The sequence below is a fragment of the Papilio polytes genome, unplaced genomic scaffold, assembly GCF_000836215.1.
Source record: "Papilio polytes unplaced genomic scaffold, Ppol_1.0 DF820678.1, whole genome shotgun sequence".
In the NCBI taxonomy this organism is placed as follows: domain Eukaryota; kingdom Metazoa; phylum Arthropoda; class Insecta; order Lepidoptera; family Papilionidae; genus Papilio; species Papilio polytes.
In genome coordinates, this window is record NW_013528526.1 from 617,401 (window position 1) to 641,962 (window position 24,562).

General features: G+C 33.4%; 1 protein-coding gene across 4 annotated transcripts in view; it reads left to right on the forward strand.

Annotated features, from left to right (window-relative positions):
• The window catches only part of LOC106110325 (tight junction protein ZO-2-like), a 90,059-nt gene that overhangs the window by 2,544 nt on the left and 62,953 nt on the right, over positions 1–24,562 (forward strand). For all 4 annotated transcript variants that reach the window (XR_001226077.1, XM_013292092.1, XM_013292097.1 and 1 more), the window contains exon 2: positions 14,791–14,845. Coding sequence is in view for 3 of the 4 variants with exons in the window: in XM_013292092.1 (XP_013147546.1) it covers positions 14,791–14,845 (55 nt within the window). In the remaining variant the exon portion in view is untranslated. The remainder of the gene's footprint in view (positions 1–14,790; positions 14,846–24,562) is intronic.

Below are 24,562 nucleotides of genomic sequence, written 5' to 3' on the forward strand. Positions count from 1 at the left end.
TTCACGAGAACACATTGTAAAGTGTTTTGTGTTTTATGTTTATGAGTATGGAGAAATATTTCTTTGGAAATGATACAGGTTGACAGGTCGAAAAATATCAGATGATTATAGTTGAGACGAAAAATATTTCACGGGGTGGTTTTAACCATTATAAAAATATCAAGGACTAGCTGTTCCCTTGCGACTTTATCCGCATAAAATTATGAAAATTTTATTTCATTGTTTACATGTCAAATTATTAATTGCAAATGTCAAAATCACATCACATGACATGACAACCTTGCTTCCTTGATGTTGGCAGTAACTTATGGTCTCTTTCCCACATTAGGGTTTTTATCCAAAATATTTACCCCCTAAGTTTAGTGGCTTCAAAATATATAGCCTAAAGCGTAACGCTAGTGTAGGGCTTTTTATTAAAAAAAGAACTATTTAAAAATATGCTGTAATTGCTGACATCTTAGGCAACAAAGAAGTGTGTGTTTACGCTTTATTATAATAGTATAGACCTGATTAAAAGATGTTTGATTATGAATATTTTAGTTACAAATTATCATTTTGTTTTACATAGCTCGAAATTACGCTAGCGGTGGCAATATGACTTGATGTCAAGGTTATAAAGATGGCGGACTTTTGTGTTCATTGTCTCCGTAGCCATGTCATGCTCGCATATGCTTGCTAATATACGGCACGTACACTCCATGTAATAACTTTGGTCTAGACTTTTATTTCGCAACAGCCTGTTTTGCTGAATTAAAGCAGTCGGAATATTTTGTACGATTATGAGCTGCGCTTTGATGTCTTAAATTAATCTACTAATTGATGGAATATATGAAAGATGATATTGTAAGATCTTAAATGTGTATCCATATTACGTGTTACCTAACTGCATACCTTTTTGGTAAGCGTGGGTATTACACTCGGGTTAAATACGAAGTAACAAGAGCTTTGTCCAAAGTAATGGTTAGGTTATATTTGTCTTCAATTGGAAGACAAACTAATTATAATCCATAGTTCATTCACTTTTATTAGTTAAACAATGACCCCTATAGATGTCTGGACAAAGTCAAGTGTTTTTATTGCAATAAAAAATAAAAGTTGACAACAAAGTTACGGGCATCTAGGTTAAGAAAAGGTCGCCTGCATAAGTGAATCAAGGTTGAACATGCAATCCGATTGCATAAAAGTCGTGAGTAAAAGGTAAAATATTCGTGTGTTTTATAGAATTTATTGGCGTATTGTGACGAATGTTGCGTGTTGTGTTGATATTATTAGGAAATAACGCTTGTATAATTTATAGATCAACTTTTATTACTTCCATTTTGAGCAATGATTGACCGTATTTTCGTATTCTCACGTGTCTCTTAGAATACGAATATTACCTTTATAGATTGATACATTTTGCTCGTATTTACGAAGATTTTATAAACTACGCCAGCCGATGACACCTTCAGCCTGGCGCCCATGATTGTTTTATAGTAAAATTCGCTTTGCCTGCGACTTCGTCCGTGTGATATTAAATAAAACAAAAGCAAGTAGCCGATGTGTTTTTCCAGACTATGTTCTACATCTATGCCAAATTTCAGTAAGATCCGTTCAGCTGTTTGGGCTACAAACTCCATGATCAATCCATCAATTTCACTAAAACATACGATGTCTTGTTATATGAACTAAGCCATCCTAAAGTTACATTTTGACACAATTTAATATTCAAAAGTATATTAGCACGTAGATATGCAAATTAACATTTAATCTAAGTAAGATAGAAATATGACAAGATATAACAAAAACCATACAATGCTTGTGGTAGTGACGTGATCAGAGCTCAGAGCTCCTTTAGAGGTTAGACAATCTAGTGTACGTTGGCAGCGCGTGTTCGGTTTTTGCATATTAGTGAGTCAGCAAATTACGATAAAATGGTCTACTGTATACCGATGTATTAGGAACAAAGTTTAATTCAATATTTTTAAAATGCAATTGTAATAAACTACAACTTTTTTATTGATTTTTAACGATATTTTGATTACGTAATACAAGACGTAACCTTTTCTTATGACAATGTAAAATGACCCCGTTCTTTCATGACATGGAAAGCGTCGGTCGTCTTTGTTGAAGCCATAAAAAAGCTGACAATACGCATTAAGGCGGATAGTATATTTTCTAGAACTGTACGAGATTATTAATATCATAAATTACGTATATACTTTTTACTATTTTGTCACGGGTGGGAAAAGTCAAATAACAAATTTAAGCGGAGAATGTTCGGTTTATACATTTTAATAAATTATTTATTGGTTTTTAAACAAATAAATGAATTGCGAATTTACCAAAGGCTGTATAAAGTTGGTTATTGTTGAGATTATATACTGTGTAAGTTTATTTTAATTTTATAGCATTTATCTCTGAATTTTTCAATCTAAAACAACCTTTAGAAGGTTGTAAAATCAATTTAAAATCGATATCCACCACCGTGTAGTTTAATGGTTCGGTATTACGGTTGTCAATTGTTTACAGAACCTCGTCTAATTGCTATGGGAAAATAAATCGCCATGACATAAAGATAGTACACTCGAATCTAGAATTAAAAGAATTCAACAGATCCTAAGTTAAACTCTATTTTATACACAATAAGTATTTGATGTACCAGTTATCTGAAAATAAATAATTATAGCTAATCGATACAAGAATGGTAAACATTAAGTTTTAAAACTGTAATTTTAGTTCAGCAAATTGACTTCAGGCAACTTACTCGCAGCCAAAAAGGGACTCGCCATCTGTCAATATTTTAATATTCGGCATTCGTTTTTGAGATAATAAGCCCTTAGAGTTGCAAACATGTGTAAAGGTATGCACCTGCTTCCCACTTTAAACTGCATATACAGCTGCCCTTTTTTATTGCAGTATTTTTAAAAGAAGATAAAAAGTGTAAATTACAATAGAAAATTCTACTTTGAAACTGGTCAGTATTAAGAGTACCGTAATTAAAAAAATATCAAAATAGGTTCACCAGGGCCGGATAAGAAAAAATCCAAACGAATTCATAATCTCCTTTAAAAAAAATTATTCTGAAAACAGGATCGAAAACAAGGGTAACCTCAGTTTAAGCAATATGACCGGTTAATAGTATTGAATTGGAAAATGTCTTACTACCGGGGTCAAGGGCCGGCGCAGCACCCGGCACCCTGCGGAGGCCTATTTGAGGAACAATCGGGTCTGCTCACGGGGTGTGACCCGCGTGTGAACTTAACGTGGGAAACACAAATCAGACCACGTTATTATAATAAATAGTGTCTAGACATACAACCTGAAAAAACATTCTGTATCCATTACTAGCTGTTCGCGTGCGGCTTCATCCGCATGAAATTATAAATTTATAGTTTGCATTTGTCAAATTCTCAATTGCAAATGTCAAAATACCAATTACCTTTCTATGGCAATCTTGCTTCCGTAATGTTGGCAGCAACTTATGGTCTCTTTCCCACATTAGGGTTTTTATTCAAAATGTTGATCCCCTAAGTTTAATACCGTTAAAATATATAGCCTAAAGCGTGACGTAAGTGTGCTTTTTAATAAAAAAAAAATATTCAGAAATATGCTGTAATTGCTGAGATTTCAGACAATAAAGAAGTGTGTGTTTACGCTTTATTATAATAGTATAGATAAACATATATCGAATTTTAAATCTGTATGTTTGTCTGATGTTCGTGTGTGTTGTCCCTTTAGCGTTCTTAAAAATATCGGGACAGATATTGATGAAGCATTGTAGTGCTGAAGATGGTCGAGAAGGTTTGTGCGTTAAAACAATAGAATATTATCAAAGTTAATATTTTTTTGCGTCATCTGAAATTACTTTAGACGATTGACTTTATATTGATTTGGCATTCTAAAAGGTTTAGGTAGTTTATGAAAACTAACAGTTAGAGAGGTAACCACAATGTGCATAATTTTTCTATTTTCTCTAAGAGTCTGCAGTCTAAGAGGACAATTAGGGTTGTAAAACTGCGGTCTAAGAAGTCGCTACACACAATGGAATCTTAACAATCCACCTTTACATGGGGTTTGATATTAAAAACTAGAGATTTTATTCGCGTGTTTAGTATTCTGCAGTTAAATTTATTTATTTAAAAAAAAAAAATTCTTTTCCGTATGCAACATTTGCTGCCGATTTTAAATAAATAAAACACTATTTTTTAGCCAAGAAAAATAAAAAAAAAAACAGAATACAAAAAATTTATAGAACTTATTAACGAATTAGACAAATAAAAATATACATAAATAAAAAATAAACAGTTTTCGGCCAAAAAGATAAGGCTCAGCTGATGCGGCCTCCAACTTGACACTGAAGGCTGCGCTGGTTTCCCCTTAACTTCTATTGCATGATTCAATTTATACATTTTTAAAACAGGAGACTTACCTTTTTAGGTCTAGTTCACAATGTGACGTTAAGTTCATAAATTGGTATCTTTTAACCTTCGATTACTAAACAATCTGACGGCAACATAACATAGACACAGCCAGAAAACAGATATAATGTGAGATTTTTATGCAGACTTTTTGTTTAGGGATGTTCCGGTACCAATTTGTTTTACACAAAGTCCCAAGACGTTGTTATCCAGGTATATTCGGCTCAGTGGTCGACGTAATTGTATTTTAGTCTGGCAGTGATGCGATGCATCTCCACCGGTGAACATTAAAATTTTGCTTTCTTCACTATCAAACGATTCTGCAAATAATTGTAGTTGTACTTGTTAGGACAGATAGATAGATAGACAGACAGACAGACAGATAGATTAAAAACGCAATGAAATATATCAAAATGCTATCGTAATAATCAATCAAATCTTTAATAATAAAATGACAGCTGTTTGATTCACCAGTTAGCGCACCTGCCGCGGAATACAATCCAATATTGAATTTAAATGACAAAAAAATGATTGCAAAATGCCAAGTAAATTTAAATACATGATTTGATGTAATTAAAAAGTACTATAACAAAACCAATATCATTCAACTAGCTTTCGTCCGCGACTCCGTCCACTTGGAGTTAAAAAATACAAAAATAGGTAGCCTATGTGTTCTTCCAGACTATACTCTACATCTGTATAAAATTTCATCGAGATCAGTTCGGTAATAGTGGTTACAAACTCTAATAAACATCCATCCATCCATCTAAACTTTCGTTTAATATTAATAAGATTAAATAAGACTATTGGCCTTAAATAAATCTTAATTTTTAGTTTGTATTAAAGATAATGTTTATCATTCAAACATTATCTATATTACAAACTAAAAATTAGACTTTTTGTATAAAACTTTCAGAGTAAATTCTTCGATGTTAAGATTCGTTTTACAAAATCGATTTTCATAGAAATAATAATGTGGATCGCGGAACGTGGAATTCTCAGTGTCGGGACACACCTTGAGCAGTTTGCGACTGCTGCACATTGCGTTCTCATTTTTACATAATATACTGCACTAGCTGTTCCCGCGCGACTTCATCCGCGTAAAGTTATTAAAAATTTATTATATTGTTTACATGTGTCAAACCTTGCTTTCTTGATGTTGGCAGCAACTTATGGTCTCTTTCCCACATTAGTGTTTTTACCTAAAATATTTACCCCTAAGTTTAATGGCGTGAAAATATATAGCCTAAAGAGTGACGTAAGTGTAGGACTTTTTATTAAACAAAGAATTATTCAAAAATATGCTGAAATTGCTGACGTCTTAGGCAACAAAGAAGTGTGTGTTTACGCTTTATTATAATAGATTATACTTGTAAGGAAGGGATGACAAGATGTTAGGGACGGAACATTCCGTATAATGGCAATTAAAAAATTAAACTATAGTTAGGTACTTTATTGGAAACTGAAATGTATTTTACACCGTCTATTTGGTTTCTGTATAAATTTCGTCACTACGACCATTTTAAATCAAGACTTAATCAACCAATGTGGAACAGTCTTATTAATAGTAAATTAGACATGGTTCTAACTCAGTTCAAGAAGGCAGGTTCGATGCCACCGTGTGAAATTAACAGACACAGCTCGATTACTACTGCCAATGAGACTTGACGCTTCACTGTGCGTCTTAATCCATTTAATGTAATGGAACTATGGATAATTTAGAACCGAATGGCTTAAGTTTCATAGTTAGTAATAAAGTAATCCTTATTTTAATCTATCGAGGTAGGATCTCGAGAATAAAGATTTTTCCTGTTAAGTTTGGAATTTGAAAATTGTTTTTTTTAATCGAATAAGATTGAGTTTTTTGTATAAAAAAACTGTTTGTTTTTAGTAAATTAATACTTTTTAATATGAAATTAAATAGTTTTAATTAGTAGTTCACACTGGACACTTGAATTAAGGGTAAAACCTTTTTACTAATGATATAAATGCGAAAGCTTGGATAGATGTTATGTAGTTTTTATATGAGAAAGGGGTAATAGAACACCAGGAATATCGAAGTGATCTCCACAAAGTAGAAGAACTGTATATGGGTTGCCTTTAGATGCCACGTAATTCCAGATTAGCCGAAGGTATCTGGATGTTTAGTACATATAGATTACACTCTAAAATAACGTATGACAACTCAGTATACTAATAAAACTAATCTTTACTTTATAATAATAAAGAGGATAGATTTGTTTTTTTGTATGTATAGAAATAACTCAAAAACTACTGTGCTGATTTAAAAAAACCTTGCACCATTAAAAACCTACGTAACCACTAAGTATCATATATAAATGTATAATAACAGTACCACATGCTATTTTTTTTAATTCAACGCAGACGAAGTCGCGAGCAACAACTAGTCAAATTATATGAACATCAAGTACTAAATGATTCCCTAACAAGCAACTAATTTTGTTATCTACAATAGACGTTCTCACATACATTGCGAGATAACTTTATGATAACAGTGACTCAGTTAACTTACAAACACGACGTTGTTCTAAGAATTACAAACTTGCAGCTTTGAGGATGCAGTAACTACATAAATATTTCTTTAAAAACGTTATTACGCATAACTCTTTGAATACATTATACAAGAATGCGGATTTTTAGCTCTTATTTTCATCCTTTTCAATTTATATCACTAAAAGAGACTTCGTTTTACTTTCCTTTATACTTAACCTATTTATTGACCGACTTCCCAAAAGAAGGAGGTATTCAATTTGTCGATATTTTTTTTTTATTTTTTTTTTCTTTTGCTTAAACCTTTCTGTTCTAATCCTTTTTATTGAGAACATTAGACAATACACATCATCACCATTTCCCCTGCCTTATCCTATTCCCGTAGGTTCGGCGCACCGGGTTTACGTCCTCCAAATAACTCTATCATCCGTCATCTCAGTCGTCACTTCCTTCTTGATCATGTCACCTTTCGCGCAAACAATCCATCTCTTTCTAGGTCTACCTCTACCGGTGTACCTCCACATTCATAACTAACGTCCGTCTTGTTACAATACAGTATTACACAATATCGTTATAAAAGTTAGTACCCTAAATACTAAACAAAGAGAGCTAAGTAGGTAGGTGTGTAAGGCGCAAAGGCGCAAGAAATTAGTCTAATAAACTGAAATGGTAAAGGTAATTAGGTCGGCTCCAGATCTTGCTAATCGAATTAGCGAAAAGGCAACTCGACCTTAGCCTCGCTTTATCACCTTGTGTACGTTTATTGAAAGGGAATGCCTTAGATTCTATTCTAATTTAACAACTGTTATTTTAAGGCGAATAGTGAATTGAAAATAATATACTAATCTTGCTATTTAGACCTAGACGACAGAATAGACTCTACTATTCCTATATCGTACTATTTTAATCGTCTTTGAAAATCACAATAGTTAATCTAAAGTTCCAATAGTAAATTTCGTCATCGACATGCCCTTGTCCCTACGGAGGGTCTTAGGTAGGCTCTATCGTATCTGAATTTCCTCCCTTCTTAAGCATATCTTCTTTCACACAATCCGTCCATACTTCCTTCGTTCTTTTACCTTTGTAGCCAGTAAATGTTCTAATTGAATTGAATTGTATTATTCTTGGCTTCGTATCCATAAAATAAGAATGTATTATTTCGAACGTGTAATTTCCTTGTCTAAATGATTAAAATCCAGGAATTAAATTCCATCATGTCGACTTAACAATCATTAATCTAAATCTAATAATTGTATACTATTAAAAGGTCGTGGGATCAAATCCCTGGGAATGTGAAGAAATGAGTACACAATACATGATTGACATGTATCGCTAGTAGATAATAATAATTACAGAACATGATTATAAGTTTTTTAACACGCTCACTGCGTACAGGCCGATTTCGACCTGACGCGGTACTTAAGCTGGTGTGTACGAAGCTATATCCCTCTCGCTAGTGCGAAACGATTATATCACGTATATATATTACATAACATGTATACATTATGTTTCCACAAAGCTATAGCAATTTAATTTATCCTAATGCTGGGTCTAGAAAGACCTGCCACGCACTGGCGGAAATATTGGAGGCGCAATTTGACCTACTGCCGCACCAGATGAAGAATTATGATTTTACTTGCCGCAGTAAACGTGTTAGTATAAGTGTTCGCATTGGTCTAAATTCCACCATAATTTATAATCAAAGATATTTTATTTCAGGTCTTTTACGTTTATTTGTTAGCACCATTTTATCAACACTGATATAATAGAGCGTAAGCACACTTCTTTGTGGCTTAAAATGTCAGCAATTACAGCATATTTTTTAATATTTTTTTTTATAAAAAGCCCTACACTTACGTGACGCTTATAAAGCTATATATTTTCACGCTATTAAACTTAGGAAGTAAATAAATTGGATAAAAACCCTAATGTGGGAAAGACTATATGCTGCTGCCAATCATATTAAGGTAATTGGTATTTTGACATTTGCAATTGAGAATTTTTTAAATGTAAACAATAAAATAAAGTTTTTATAATTTCATGCGGATGAAGCCGCATGGGAACAGCTAGTGTACTCTTATATGTCATTCTAATTCTAATACTTGCATATGTTTGTTAAAGTAAGTCGCTTGACTAGTTCACATTTTCGTATTCCCAAACAGAGCAAACTAATATTATTTCAGTGACAGTCTCTGGACTAGTTTTAAAATTAGATTCAACTGATTCACTTCTATTTTGTTAGCGCATGCAAAAGGACAAAAGGGTTCGATGCCTTTTCATTTTTATTTTTATTTGTCATAATTATATATATATATATATTTTTAATAACTTAATAATTATATCGAAGTTATTAAGAGGACTTAAAAATTCTAACCCTAATCGAAGAAATATAAACTCTGAAATAGTCTTTGAATTGTATCTAATTTCACAATTAAAAAAACAACGATCATCATATTTTTTTTAATCAGAAAAATCAGTTGTCATTTGTTACACATTACAAAACAATACAGTGTCCTGGCTAAGTGCCAGGGGCCTCCAACTTAACGGGTACCCGACTGGTTTTAATTTTAGAGGCACAAAGTAATCCGATTTAAATAGATTAGACGTCACACGTGTGATTCATACAAAGTAAAAAAATGTGAACCACATATCAAACAGCGCTATAAGATAGTTTTAAACCTAATTTTTTTCAAGAAAAAACAAAAGAGTAAAGGTCACTGCCATTAGAGTCGTCAATCTAAGTAGGAAGTTCCTTGGTTTAGATTAAGTAAAAGAAATCTGCACTAAGCTCTTAGTAATAGACAAAAACCTGCACCTTTTAGTATTCAAACTACTCCATAGTCTAAGTCTAAAGTCCCTAGTTCAAAAGGGGAAGTTGCGGTGTACGATATACCTATCGTTACAAAGCGTAACACGATATGTGTTATAAAGAGACGCAATACAATACGGAGGCGATACTTACTGCATGGCTGAATAAGTTGAATTCGATACTGTTCTATGAGCAAGCAAACTACACTTGTAAAGCAAACTTAAGTCACAAATCAATTGAATAAATAACCAAATAAGATTATTAAATACCTATCACTCAAAGACATTTGTCTGCTCTTAAATTTTTAAGCATGATTATTTTTGGACTGGCTTATTCGTCCACATAATATCAAGATAAAAAAAAAAATATACAGACGAATTGAGTACCTCCTTCTTTTGGGAAGTCGGTCAACAAAAATAGCCTAGAATATGCCTGTCTATGTCAGCTACCCTTCAGTGAAAGTCCTGTCGAAATCGGTCCAGCCGTTTCCAAGATTACCCGGAACAAACGCGGCTTGCGGATAGACAGACAGGCAGACAAACATATAAATGCGATTTACAATATCAGTAGAGCAAATACATCATCTTCCCGAAATTTGGAATTTTTCTTTTGATACAAACAGACACTCCAATTTTATTATATGTATAGATTATGTGAAGATATCTCAACTATTAATTGGTAAGAGTATGGGCAACTTGGTCCCAATAGAACGTTCTCGAACGAACTAGAAAATAAACAATACTAGAAATATTACTACATGGTGTCTGTTTTCTACGTAGAATAAATATCGAGTTTTCATCCTGTAATGAATAAGATCTCATCATGATATATTACGTAATGAATATATCAATCACTTGTTTACATTGAACGCATTTATTGAAGTATACGTAATGGCGAATCAAATATCGTTCCCGTACAAAATTGTAAGTACAGTCGCACACAAACGTCTATACCATATCAAAGGTAATCGCTGAACCGTATACTGTTTATAATAAGGTCTAAAACTTTTTCAAACTTATGTTCGCGTGTGTACCATGGTTAAAAGAGGTCGTCAAACTTTGTGCTCCGAGTTAACAAGCCGCACGAACAAACAGTACAAACACGCTTTTTATAGTACATTCGAATTAAATACGTCTGTATGTGCGTTTTGTTGGGCGCAGCCTTTCATTCATAGGAGTTTAAATTTGTATACGGTTTTAACCTGAGTGCGTTATGGTTTTTGATGTTAAAAATCCTCAACATTTTTTCTTCATTGAGCCTTATGTTATTACGTAAAAACACATCTTAAATATGCGTCTGAAATACGTTTAAATAATTATTTCTTTTCACTCTCCAACATTGGACATGTTTCTAATTTCCCTTGACGTTGTTTTTTTCCTGTTCTATACGCGTATAATTGATCTATATTTCAATACCAATATAACAAAGATGAAAAATTTGTAGTTTTGTATGTACTGAAATAAGCCAAAGACTACGCTGATTTCAATAATTCTTTTACCATTAAAAAGCTACATTATCAGTAACATATGCTATATTTTTTGTTACATTTTAATTTCACGCGGACGAAGACTCGAGCAACAGCTATCATACTTGTCATACTATCATACTTCATACTAATATTATAAATGCGAAAGTTTAGATAGATGGATGGATGGATGGATGTTTGTTAGAGTTTGTAGCCTAAACGGCTGAACAGATTTTGATGGAATTTGGTACAGATGTAGAAGATAGTCTGGAAGAACACATAGACTACTTTTATCCCGGAAATAGTTACGGTTCCCGTGGGTAATAATTTCGTATTTTGATGTTTACTCGATAATTCTGCAACGGTTCAACATATATTATTGAAATTTGGCACAGATATAAAACAAAGTCTGGAGTACACATGGGATAAGGGTCATCCCCGAACAATGTCCGGTTCCCAAGGGACACGTTATTTACATAGTTCGTCTGTTTTCTAATACCACGCAGACGAAGTTTCGAGCAACAGCTATTCTAAATACTTTTGAGTGTAAAGTTTTTATTTAATCTTCTTTCTAAGATAAAATAGTCGATCTAATGTCAATGACTCAAACGGCAAACTGTCGTATACCAAATGCGGTCACGCAATTATTCTTCGTTTGCGGTTTGCGGGATCGACGAATGTCTATCCAAGTTACCTTACAATCTAGAAATTGTAATTGACCATAGAAAGGGCAAGAACATAGTACAATTTCATTGATAGCAAATTGTGCTTTAACCTTAGTTGAAAAGTTAGAATTGAACGTGTATAGCTGGCTTTAAAATGATAATGCGATAAAATACGTCACAATGTGCGAAATAAAGATGGGTTTGTATGGGATGTAGTTATTAAGAAAGCCTTTGACTATAATAATAATTCTCTACCTCATTAGCACCCGCTTGCGACTTTGTCTCTTGTAATGAGGTGAAAGTCAGCGGAGAAAGTGTTTCAGAGTTACGTTGAAACCATAAATAAGCAATAAGGTATAGACAAACAACTTGGGAAATCGTATGACTAAGTTTTTGATAGTTTGCGTTTCATTGCCTGTTTTGTTTTCTGTAATTGATGTACTTAAAGTTAAATGCATCAATGAATTATTAAAATTTTATTTTCACGTATAAAGTAGTGCTTGTGGTTATAGGCATGTTCAAACTGAATAAATCTTGATAATTAACCTAGATGTAAACAGATTATCAAATAAGAGGATCCCTTTTCTTAAGAGAAAAGGATGGGAAGGAAAAGTGGATTTGACGGTTGAGGAGACGCATAGGAAGGGGAAATGTCTTCTTTATGTGCGTCTCCTCCAAGGGCAGCGCATCTGCAATTGCGTATGTCTATGGGCAGCGGTCGCTTTGCGATTTCGCGATTCAGGTGGCCGCTTGCTCGTTTGCCACCTTATGTTATTAAAAAAAAATAGTAATTATATCTAAAAATTTTCAATACCATATAACGTATAACTTTGGAAGAGAAGTTTTCCACTGAGTCTAACGTTAAATGATGCATTTATTAATAACTAGCTGTTGCTCGCGGTTTCGTCCGCGTGATATTAATAAATAATAAAAAATAGCCTATGTTATTCACAGATAAATTACCTTTCTAACGGTGAAAGAATGTTTAAAATCGGCCCAGTAGTTTATACGTAAATCGAATACATACAAAAATACAAATATTTCTTTTTTATAATACTAGTATAGCTATAAAATCTGACTTATGCAGTATTTTCCTGCATTATTGCTACAAAACTAACTTATCACGTACCTTGTTAATTTTAAACAGTTTTAAAGCGTTTTTAAGTTGCGATTTTTTGCATTTAAGTATTTTTAGTCGTTTCGAGTAAGATCATATCAAAGTACTTTAAGCTGAGTACTAATTGCTTCCGGGGATTTGTGTGTTTGCGAATGTCTCGCCGTGGTACAAATATAGGGTTACAGTCGAGGAAATATATTTCCTATCCACTATCGGTGAAACAGATTCTTATACAGTTAACAGATGTTGATCACCATTCATGTATGAATAATACTACATTGAAATATGTTTATAAATATTTAATAGAAACATATATTTGTATCAAAACAAGTAAACAAAACGTTTGAACACTATTGTAGTATTAGTAAACAGTTGACTGGACTCGTAAGTATTCATTTAAATGTTTTATCTCGAGTTAATTTTTTTTTAAGAATTGACAACCCTAATTCCACGTCAGTCTGTCGATCGATAGAGAAGCTCTAACATCCGCTGCATATTATAATGGACGTCCTGTCCGGTAAAAACTAAGCGTTTACTATCTATTAATTATAGTAATATTATAAGTAATTAATAATCTTTGAATAAGGAGTTCGTGGGAAAGAAAAGTAAATTATTATGTTATTAATTTGGACACATTTGGAACCTAATGCTAACATATTTTTGTCGTAAGAATGTCATGATTTCCCAATTTATTATATGTCTGTATACGAGTAATCATACTAATACTAATATTATAAATGCGGAAGTTTAGATGGATGGATGTTTGTTACAGTTTGTAGCCTAAACGGCTGAACGGCTTTCGTTGACATTTGGTATAGATGTAGAGGATAGTCTGGAAGAAGACATAGGCTACTCACTATTGTCTTTTTTAATTCCTCGCGGACGGAGTCGCGGGCAAAACATTGTATACAATATGGAATAACATCGTGATGCAACCTGCACCTATCAGCGAAATCGTGTGAAATCAACCCTCCCCGAACCACCTTTATACTTCTCTTGTATTTTTTTCTTGAATTTGAGTTGGTCACTCAAATTCTTTGATCTACTTGCGGCCAAATATTGTACCGGATCTTCAATACTTCGCGTCGTAAACGTCGTTTACAACACGTTAGACGTCAAAATTTGAAATGCATTTGGAGTTCAGTGACCTTATTTATATGACGTTTCTGAATTCGTCCGTTAATAATTTTGAATCTTAGTTTCGAACTCAACAGAATAGCTCGTCTTATTCACAGTCATGCACAATCCCTTTGAAATAAAGTCAGGGTAATAAAAGAAGTACAGAATCGCGCCAACTCTTTAGTTATTAAAAACCTATAATCCTCCTGACAGTTACTGTTGCATTTAAATGTGATCCATTGTTCTGTAGGACGCTGCGTAATGTAGTCGTATCCCGTGTCGTATCTGCACTTTGTAAGTTATAATAACGTTACTTCAATGTTTTACTAGCTGTTCCTGTCGGCTTCATCCGCATGAAATAGCAAATGTCAAAATGACATGACATGAGAAACCTTGGCAATGTTGTTTCCTTGATGTTGGCAGCAACTTATGGTCTCTTTCCTACATTAGGGATTTTATTCAAAATATTTACCCCCTGAGATTGATAGCGTGAAAATATATAGCCTAAAGTGTGACGCAAGTGGAGGGCTATTTATTGAAAAAACATGAAGATTGAAAAAGTTATTCAAAAATATGCTGTGATTGCTGACATCTTAGGCAACAAAAAAGTGTGTGTTTACGCTTTATTATAATAGTATAGATTATAATAAATTTAATACAACGCCATCTATATGTATATACTGAAATTATTGTTTTTGTTTCAGGATTCAGTGTAAATGGTGCCAAAGATAACATGGTGATGAACCTCAACTTAAATAGGTTTGTTTTGATATTTTATGACCTTTATTCCATGATTTTTCCTTAAAAAAAACATAATTGCAAGACATCTGGTTTTCAACCATAGTTGTTTTTAAATATGAGTTCCAGTTCTAAATAATACATTAGAAAGCTGATTTGAATGTAAATTTGTGTGTAATATTGAAGTGTTCCTCAATTAAGCTGACCATTGCGATAGTTGGTATTAATTGCCAACTTTAAACCTGGATAAATCCGAGGCTAATGCCATATAAATTAACGTGCCGGGAGCAACGGCGGAGGATCTGACTAGTGCAATTAATTCCTGTACACGTACCCAAGAACCACTTATATAACATGACAAGGAAATTATTTAGTAGATAATATAAATAAATTTAATATGTATACATTCCATTGTGACTTAATATATTACCAGCTGTAGACGGGACTTCGCCTGCGTAAAATAAAAAAAAAAAACATATCCTATGTTACTCACTGATATCGTAGCTTTTTAATGGTAAAAAGAAATTGAAATCGTCTCAGTAGTTTTTGAGATATTTCAATACATACAGAAATACAAATCTTTCCTCTTTTTAATATTTGTATAGATTTTCAACTCACTTAAAAGATGAAAGTTTAGATGACAGTGGCTTTGTGATATATAAAATCTGTGTAAAATAGTAACTACTAAAACGGACATATTAAACAGTGGTAGTGCCCGCTTTAACATCTTAGCACTGCAGGGCCGGCACGCCCGGTGTAACACCTCGACCACACAGAAGACAGGCGTGAAATGGAAGCAATTCCGTGTTTCGTCTGATGAGTGTGGTGCCGGAGGCCTAATTTAAATCCCTTTCTCTTTACCACCTTTTTCTTATAAGAAGAGGATGGAAAGGGGAAGAGGATTTGACGGTGGAGGAGATGCATAGGAAGGGGAAATGTCCTCTTTATGTGCGTCTCCCCCTCCGTCGTATACGGGTGGGCAACGCATCTGCAGTTGCGGATGTCTATGGGCAGCGGTCGCTTCGCCATTTTGGCGGATTCGGGTGGCCGCTTGCTCGTTTGCCACCTTATGTTATAAAAAAAAAAAATTTATAACTAGCTTTAGCCCGCGACTCCGTCCGCGTGAAATTAAAAAATAATAATGAAGAAGTGAAATCGGTGATTTTTTTTTTAAATCGGCTCAATAGTTTGTGAGTCACAATCAAACAAACAAAGTTTTCCTCTTTATAACATTAGTATAGATATCTTACTCCTACTAATCTATCGAATGGTGCCAACGTACGGTAAAGCTTACATGAGGTATCTATCGTGACTTGTCGTGTCTGACATGAACGATCCTATTGTAAGTATAGAGTAGCGCAGTCTACGTAATCCCCGTGTTAATTGACCGGCTAGTTAATTGTTGGTCATCTTTGATATATAAAAGACTGGACCTGTCAATCTTGCGTATGTTTTGCCAAAGAAAAAAATAATAAAATTCCAAACTTGCTTTGTGGCGTTTTACGCATCTGCAATTGCGGATGTCTATGGGCAGCGGTCGCTTCGCCATTGTGGCGTTTTCAGGTGGCCACTTGCTCATTTGCCACCTTATGTTATAAAAAAAAGAAAAAAAAAACGTAAGTGTGCGAATTAATTTTAGGTGTTTATAAAGACGTATGTATGAAACGGGAATGTGATTTAGATCTTCACCCCCTGCGAATATTTTGTATAACAGTGGAGGTGTGCCTAGTCCGTTTCTCTAAAGTCAATGTTAACTCTCATTACGCGCGTTTCCAAGCGCACTCTGTTCGAACGCATAGAAAGTCGTCTGAGGGATTTTATAGAGAAAAAAAAGTTTTTCATGGGATTGAAAAATTGCTCAACTCCCGACGACTCGACCGACAATCGGTAGGATTATGCCGTTACTCCTCGACTGATCTGTCGGACGACCAGTCGGTTAAATCTTTAGAGCAGGTTCACACCGTTGACTAAACTATCGCACAACTGTTATGCGATTGTCGATTGTTTCGCAGCGAATTTAATTGTTTACATAATTAAAAATCTCATAGGTATTAAAACGAGAGAAATCACTTATGCAAGCTCTTAGTGTCGTTTTGCGGATTATCTCCATGACAGTAATCGGTTTTTTAATTAATACTTTTTCAGTTAACGCAAAAACCAGTTAAAATACTGGCAGTAATAAAAATCTCCCTTACTGTAGTAGTCTGATTGGAAAAACTCAAAAATGTTACGGGATTTTCACGTAAATGGGAGGGTTTTTAAGCTAAAATTAATCCAGCAACTTGTTGAAGAACAAATCAAACAACAAACAAACAAACAAATCGTTATTCGCCTGTTATTTTGCTGATTCGCTGTCTGCAAAATGTAGTATTTACTTAATGCGCTTGAAGCAGTTTTCCAGACGGACCGAGCCTACTCCTGACTGTTCAAATACTTTATTTTTTGCATCCTTTATGTCAGTTGTTATATTCAACCTGCGAGTAATTCGAAATCCGAATATCTTTGGTAACCCTTTAATGTTTTAAAACATGTTTTCTCCTAAATATGTATGACGCCTACATTTGCTTGTCATATTCAATTTGTTCATAACGGTTTGAATAATAATTATTACTTGTTCTTAGTATTCGACTTTGTACATAAAAGGTGACGTAACAATCGAGTAGGCACCCAGCTGTTAAGGAAGCTTAGAAACAGCGTGAGTTTTACACCACATCGATAAAAGTACGAACAAAGATGGCAATATTGGTGATGTGCTTAACTATCGATATTTTAATATTATGAAGCTAGCATAGGTGATTTAAATCATTTTCTAGAGTACATTCTAAATAATGATATTATTATTCAGAATAATAAAATGTTTTTTTTTACTCTTTATACTGATTATTAAAACATTTATTATTTCGATGTCCAGGTAATTATTATATTATGTATTAAGACATTGTTACGTATATCTACAAACAAATCAAAATAAAATTTGTTTTTGTTTATATTTTATTAAAACTTAATATGTTGAATTACGGGTGTTTATCCAACTTTTTGTTCACTTACCCGATGAACCAATCAGGTGCAGTCCATACTGGGACTCAACATCCCGACTGCCATGAGATGAGCCGAAGAACGGCGGCGTGGAGGCAGCTGGTAGATGAAACGGTAAAGGCTTACCAGGGCAAGCACGATCTTCAGCAATGTAGATAAAAAGAATAAGAAGATCCAACTTTGTTTTTAATAGTTAGTTTTAGTTTATCGACAAACAAGAAGCACAACCCTATTTTGTAGTGTTATTATTGCCAGGATATTAAATGTAACCGCGATACTTCCTGCCGCTTGCGGAAGGGCAATATTCTCTATCACGTAGAAACTTGTTATATTAAACTTTAGAACTCCAACTTGTAACATATTTCCAGTAGGTTAGTCAAATTAATTTATGTAAATTATTTATGTATCTATAGTAATGTAATAAAGCGTAAACACACACTATTTTGTGGCGTAAGACGTCAGCAATCACAGGAGATTTCTGACCGACTTTCCAAAAGAAAGAGGCACTCAATTCGTCTGTATGTTTTTTTTATTTGTGTTACGGCATAACTCCGATGCTAGTGGACCGATTTTTATAATTCTTTGTTTATCCGAAAGGTAGTGCTTGCAGGTGGGAACCATTTTTTTTGTTTGATTTTTGGAGTCAAAGATTACGACGTAGTTAGATAGTTTGTAGCCTAAACGACTGAACGGATCTTGATGAAATTTGGCATACATGTCAGAGGATAGTCTGGAAGAACACATCGGCTACTCACTTTTGTTTTTTATACTTCCACGCGAACGGAGTCGCGGGCGAAAGCTAGTAGGTTGTAATTTACATTAACAGGAAGAGTGAATATGAAAATTATTTGCCACCTTGGCAAAGCTGGGATGGATCGCTGGTTGTCTAATATTTTTCTTTTACAAAAGAAAATACGAATAACAAGTTTTTGCTAATTCATAATAATTCATTTGGAATGTAGCCAGAAATAGGAGATACAATTTATGGAGATTGATTCATTTGATCTACGTGTTGTTGTGTCTCTTACAAATTACATTACATTTCTAATAATAATTTCTAATAACGGGATTTATCTATACTATTATAATAAAGCGTAAACACACGCTTCTTTGTTGCCTAAGATGTTAGCAATTACAGCATATTTTTGAATAATTCTTTTCTTAACAAAAAGCCCTACACTTATCACGCTTTAGGCTATATATTTTCACGGCATTAAACTTAGGTCGTAAATGTTTTAGATAAAATCCTAATGTGGGAAAGAGAGCATAAGTTGCTGCCAACATCAAGGAAGCAAAATTGAATGTGAATAATAAAAGAAAGTATTTATAATGTCATGCGGATGAAGCCGCACGGGAACAGCTAGTCCAGTAAATAAAACTAATACCGTATCAAATTAAACTACAACATATACGACCCAAGAGAAATTATCTATAGTTGTATAAAATAACAATTTAAAACGAACTCTATTCCGTTTTAAGATGTTTTAATTGGTTTTAACTCCCTCTCTTAAGTGTTTACCGTTTTATGAAGAAACGATCGAAGATAAAGTTTCAAATAAGGAATATTTCAAAACTATGAAATAATATTGTGAATGTTTAGAAATAAAGATTATGAAGCACTCAAATTAGCAATTTTAATATATTACAAAAGCTGCTATATTAGATTTTAAACAAGAAAATGCAAGCCAGTGCCGGAATTTGGACGTAAAATAATGCAGTTGAAAAGTGACGTAAAATGCAGCTATAAACGTTTTTGAGCTTTTAGTCTTTTCAAATGTCTAGGTAACCTGTCTAACCTGGGTCATCACAACTGACCTACATTCGTTTTCCACTTCATAATTGCAAAGAAATTTCATAACATTTTGAAAGCAATTTGATGTCTTTTAGGTCTACACTTGAGTGTAGGTATGCGGCCATCAATGCAGAGATCGCCAACGTTTTATTGGTCGGTTGTTTACAAAAGTTTTATGCGCCATTCAATTCATATGAATCGGCCAATGGCATTGATAAATAAAAGTTTCTACTTCTAATTTGTAAACGTTAAATTTATTTAATTATTTTTACAATACCAAATTACAATTTTCCGTCTAAACATGTTTAAAACATATAGTAAATTTGAAAAACTTTCATGCGGTTGATGGTAAATGTTTTGAAAAATGATGCCAAAGTTTTTCCTTGACGTAACATATCTGTTTGATGCTTAATTTATCTTTATTACTTAAAGTTGGTAGGCGCCCCGTCCAGACGCTGTTATATTTTTGACGCATACTCTATGCACGGCAATGCAATCGATGTACTTAGAAGGATATGTGCAACATAGATAAATTTAGGCAGAACATAAGAATTAAATGAATATAATACAAAGTACAAAAATGTGTAGTTTTGTAAGTATTTTTTAATATATGTAAACATTAAAAACCTTTTAATTTTTTAGAGTTGTTAACTTGACATTTTAAGATATTGTTAGTTATTGGAGAATGATAATAGTACAATCGTATTGGAGTCCTAGTGATATGTAAATTTAGATGTTTTTGTCATACCGGCGAATAAACGGTCATATCCACATAAATATAACTTTTCAGTCTTGGATTCTTTGGCAGACAGCCGATGCGGAGTCCAGTCAACGTCGACGCGGCCGCAGCGACGCGTCGACGCGCGCGGACTGACGCATACAAGTCGAAAATTTGAACTTTTTGAAAATCGAACATGTTCTTTTTTGTTTAAGCAAAAGTGAAAAGGTTTTAGAACGTATGTCAACATCGAAATCAAATGGAAAGTGAAAGTGTAGAAAAGCAAAAAATAAAAGTGTTTAAATGTAAAAAAAATCAAATTAATTAATTATTCTTAAATGTTAATTAAATAAGATTAATCTAAATGATTCAGCGGTATATTATATAAACAAATTATATTGCACAAAATTTAAATATAAAGTGAAATTCGTTATCCAGTGTGCTAAACTTCAGAGAAAATTATATTTTTAGACGTGTAAATCGTTGACCTGTACGAGATCGGATGTGAAAATATTTCGCAGACGGATCTTGTTAATGACAACTGCACACAAGATAATTGTGTGTTCCTATAAGCGGCGCTAAGTTTAACTATATAATAAATTTCGACCTAAACACGCGGTCATATGGCCTGTTATCCTATAACGAGGTTAATACCTGCGGTTTAATTCATTTTTAAACCCTTTGTCTTTGAATATAGCAAACGAAAGTAAACCATAGGCTTTCGCCCGCGACATCGTGCGTGTGGCATTAAAAAAATCTAAAGTAAGTGACCTATGTGTTCTTCCAGATTATCCTCTATATCTATACCAAATTTCATCGAAATACGTTCAGCTGTTTAGGAGTACGTAACTCAAAAATATCCATTGAAAATAGATATTTTTTTTTTACATTGGTAAGTGTAATTTAATTATTTGCCGACAACAAAATATGTAAAATAATAAAAAAATCTTGGAGACGCGTGTCACCAAATAACGTCAGCCAGACTCGAAGACATTTTCAAAACATCCAACGATCGAAATTAGGTAAAATGTGGAATAATTTCCTATACATTTAAATACTGTTAAAGCAGCTTTTTTTAAACAAATAGGTATTCATTATAGTGTTGAGTTGGCGAGAAAATATCAATAAATCTTTCAGAATAGTGAGCTATTCACGGACAATTGTAGACCGGTCGTATTGGACCACTTTCGATGTGAGTACTACACAAATGTTTTACAAATTGAATACAATCGATAGTCACGTACTTTTTTTCTAAAAATCCTTAATTCTTCGTGTTTTTTTTTTTGTGAAAAAGCTCGTTGATAAATAGAGGTAAAAGGAAAATTAAATCTATCGAAGACCCGAGCAATTTGACGCTTAATAGAATTGATAGGGATTATTGAAATTTAAAACTCGAGGAAATTCCGTAAAGTTGTTTCCCGTATTGAGAGGAAACGAATTTATTTCGTGAAATTTGATACAATCGTCTAAAACGTTTTACGATGGTGATATTTTTTGTTTCTTGGAATTTCTTCCTTATTGTTTAATGTACATTTTATGAATTCGTAATATTGATTAATTTGTGATTTTCTATACTATTATAATAAAGCGTAAACACATACTTCTTTGTTGCCTAAGATGTCAGCAATAACAGCATATTTTTGAATAATCCCTTTTTTAATAAAAAGCCCTACACTAACGTCACGTTTAAGGTTATATATTTTCACGCCATTTAACTTAGGAGGTAAATAAATTGGAAAAAACCTTCATGTGGGAAAGGGATCATAAACTACACGCTGCAAAATTATAGAAATTAGGTTATTAGGGTAACGGTAATTTTGACAATTGCAATTGAGAATTTGACGAATGTAAACAATAAAATAAAGTTTTTATTATTTTACGCGGATGAAACCGCATGGGAACAGCTAGTTTTTAATATTAATAAAGTAATGAAATGTGAGTAACCGAAAAAAATGACTTACTTTACATAAAAGTTCTGATTTGAAGCCATATAAGCCTATACTAAAAATGTATTAATTTCGCACGTAAAAAGAGTCCATTAATTGCAGTCTACTTGGGTCTAATAAAAATTGAAATCTCTGCAAAAATCGAAAATTAAACAATACTGCGTATGTAAATGTACAGTTTTAAAGTCAGCATATTTGTCAGTAAAAACAAATATTTATTGTAGTCAGTTTTAACGTCGGCAGTAAACCTAGCTATGAAAGTTATGACGGAGAAGCGACACGACATCCCAGTCGTATGTGACATAATTTATGTGTCAAAGCTTTAAGAAATATATAGACTAGATATAGAGAACACGTTTTTTCACCGGTAACTTCTCTGTACGGTAATATCTCTATGACATACCGAGACGCGTCTCAGTGTTTGAATTATTTGTTTGTGATTTAAATTATCGAACACTAGGTAGCGCTAGTGAGATTATGTAAAAATATTTCAAGTAGTGTCAACTATGCTTTCTTCTATATGTTTTATGTATCTCTAGTCGTATTCTGAAAGTAGATAGTGTTATTTCGTATTAGGTAATGATGTGATCTTTGCAATCACGTAATAAAAACAAGCAACGTTTTGCATTGCACACAATTGGCCAGACAATAAATCCGTGCGTACGGGCTTCCAGAATCATATATTTACGGTAAATCAGGTCACCGTAAGTGACCCTCGTTTCGCGACAATACCCCCATCCGATTCCCGATGTAAATTGCCTGTCGAGAAGAAAATGCGACGATTTTTTGGTGTTTCTACACTAATTGGGCATTTCAATTTCTCGATTGATTACTAAACCTTTTTATTTTGTTTTTCGAATAATGCATGCACTGTACTATTCATGCCCGAATGAATTTGATATTGGTCTTTATCCTATTATCCGTCCGTTTATCATATTCGTGACTTATCCGAAGTATATTCACGTCGAGCGAATATGGGTCGACCAATTATACCTCGCAACAAGTTGAAACCATGTGCAAGATGTCAACTCGCCACACGAACTAATATAGAACGGACTCCGAAAATTTAAATTACTGAGAAAAATAAACAATTTTGTAGACAACCTTATAAACAGAGTTTAAGATATGTATGTGATTGATAAGTTCTAAGAAAGATGGATAGAAAAAGAAGTTAACTGTAAAATAAATGACAGATAGCTTGAAAACAATAAATGTTTATATGTAATATAGCTATTGCTCGCGACTCCGTGCACGCGGAATTACAAAAACTTAGTAAGTAGCATATGTGTTCTTCAAAACTATGTTCTACATTTGTGCCACATTTCATCGAGATCCGTTCTGCTTTAGACTACAAATTCTAACAAACATGCGTCCATCTAATCTTTGGCATTTATAATATTACTTTGATGATTGATTTATGATTATCATGTTTTCCTCTTGATCAGAAAGGATATATGATACTTATTTAGTTGTATTTAATGCTATTTGCATTAACAGAACTAAAATATACAGTTAAGTAGGAAGTGGTTCTGTTTCGTGTATACAAATAATATTTGTTACAGTATGTTGCAATCTATTCGAGCTTTAGACCAATAGTGGTACTTTAACTATTTTAGGATACAATGTTGTAAGTCTGGCGTTTATGTACAATTATTTTTAAATAAAAATTAATCATTTCAAAGAAGCGTCACATTTACGATGATTCCGTTACATGAGAGAGATGAAAGATGTATTTTAAGCAAGAGAAAGAGAGATAGTTATACATTGTGAGCATTGTTTAATTTATTTTAAGATGCACCGTCTCAGGGACTTTATTTCTTGTAAGTTACTAGCAGTGGTAGTATTACAAACTGCATTTTTCTTTTTTTTATTAATTGTTTTGTTCGCTACTATAACAGTATAGAAACCACAATATAAAGGCGATATGAACGTTTTTATTATCCGAGGAATACGCATTTAAATCCACATAATACGAGAATAGGAGCTCAGTTCTGACGCGGCGCAAACTGCAGCTTTTTATGTTATGTCACCGTCATTGCAAATATCGTTAGTTCATATCCTTGCCAATGTATGAGGTATGGGTAAATTATGTACTGAACGAGATTGAAGCCAAACACAACAAACTAACACAACAAACACACAACAAACAAAACAAAACAAACTAAAAATCAACCAATAGTAGTGGAAATGTCATCTGCTATTCAAAAAGCAGACTTCCTTAAGTTGGCAAAATCCTACAACATAAG